This window comes from Sinocyclocheilus anshuiensis, unplaced genomic scaffold (genome assembly GCF_001515605.1).
Source record: "Sinocyclocheilus anshuiensis isolate Anshui unplaced genomic scaffold, SAMN03320099.WGS_v1.1 scaffold914, whole genome shotgun sequence".
Classification (NCBI taxonomy): Eukaryota; Metazoa; Chordata; class Actinopteri; order Cypriniformes; family Cyprinidae; genus Sinocyclocheilus; species Sinocyclocheilus anshuiensis.
In genome coordinates this window covers 3,372,372-3,373,613 of record NW_015539870.1, presented here as the reverse complement: position 1 = coordinate 3,373,613, position 1,242 = coordinate 3,372,372, and the positions used below count along the sequence as shown (strand labels likewise).

At 37.8% G+C, this 1,242-nt stretch overlaps 1 protein-coding gene across 1 annotated transcript in view; it reads left to right on the top strand.

Moving 5' to 3' along the window:
- Nucleotides 1-1,242, top strand: part of LOC107685128 (roquin-2-like) — a 39,447-nt gene that overhangs the window by 19,173 nt on the left and 19,032 nt on the right. Inside the window, exons 7-8 of the mRNA XM_016481637.1 lie at nucleotides 676-808; nucleotides 905-1,023. Of these exons, the coding sequence (XP_016337123.1) occupies nucleotides 676-808; nucleotides 905-1,023 (252 nt within the window). The remainder of the gene's footprint in view (nucleotides 1-675; nucleotides 809-904; nucleotides 1,024-1,242) is intronic.

Sequence of the window (1,242 nt, the reverse complement as noted above, 5' to 3'; positions counted from 1 at the left end):
CATTTCAATGATTCAGAGTCGACTCTTTCTTTTGAGAGACAATAACTTTATACACGGTGCACTTTCAGATTTAAAGCTTTGCAGAATGTTTTCATTGACTTAGAGCTGTGTTATGCACTGCATGAAAGGTAATTTTCAAAAATCCATAATAGGGGCACTTTAATCTAGTATTTTGTATTTTTACACCAAACTTTTAAATGGTATTGTATCAAGGTTTCCCCAAAAATATTGAACAATAGCGATAAGCGATAATGGTAAACAATGTTTCTTGAGCAGCAAATTATATTAAATCGTATCAGAATGATTTCTGAAGGATCATGTGACACTGAAGACTGGAGTAATGATGCTGAAAATTCAGCTTTACATCACAGAAATAATATTAATTTTACAATATATTGACATAGAAAATGGAATTGACATTGAAAATTTTAAATTGTTAAAATATTTTATAAAATTACTGTTTTTACTGTATTTTTTGTCAAATAAATGCAGCCTTGGTGAGCTTAAGAGACTTCTTTCCAAATTTAAAAAAAAAAAAAAAATTATTCCAAACTTTTGACCAGTAGTGTAAAATATAGTAAAGCAATTATGTATAGATTTTTGTTGAATGTGTTTGGCATTTTTGTCTCTCCTACAAATCTGAATGCATTCGTCCTTTCCACCCCATCGCCACAGCTTCAATCCCAAGAATCCTTTGCAAAGAGCGTGCAGGAGCTCACCATAATCCTGCAGAGAACAGGAGACCCAGCCAACCTCAACAGCCTCAGAGCTCCTCTCGAGCGGCTAGCCGGCATCGACCACAACCCTGGTGAGGATGCGCACTCACACTTCCACAGAGATGCAAACGCCAGCAGATTACATAGCAATAACCTGTGTGTGTGTGTGTGTGTGTGTGTGTGTTTAGATGCGGCCTCTCCATCCTGGACAGAGCTGGAGAGTGTGTTATTGGCTGTAAAGGTTGTTGTCCACGGGCTGGTGGAATTCATCCAAAACTTCTGCAAAAAGAGCAATGAAAGCCCCCAGGTACAGCATGAGCTCTCTCTGCACTGTTTCCAATCCACGTCACTTTAAGTACAGCTGCCCGAAACATTTAAAAAAATGTCCATTTTATCAGCAAAAGTCAAACAATGAATGATGTTCTGACACTGTTTAATATTGTTTTTGGCAGATATACCTGTCATTCAACTGTCTTCTTCTGAGGCCCTGTCCACACGAACGCGGTTATTTTTAAAACCGCAGCTT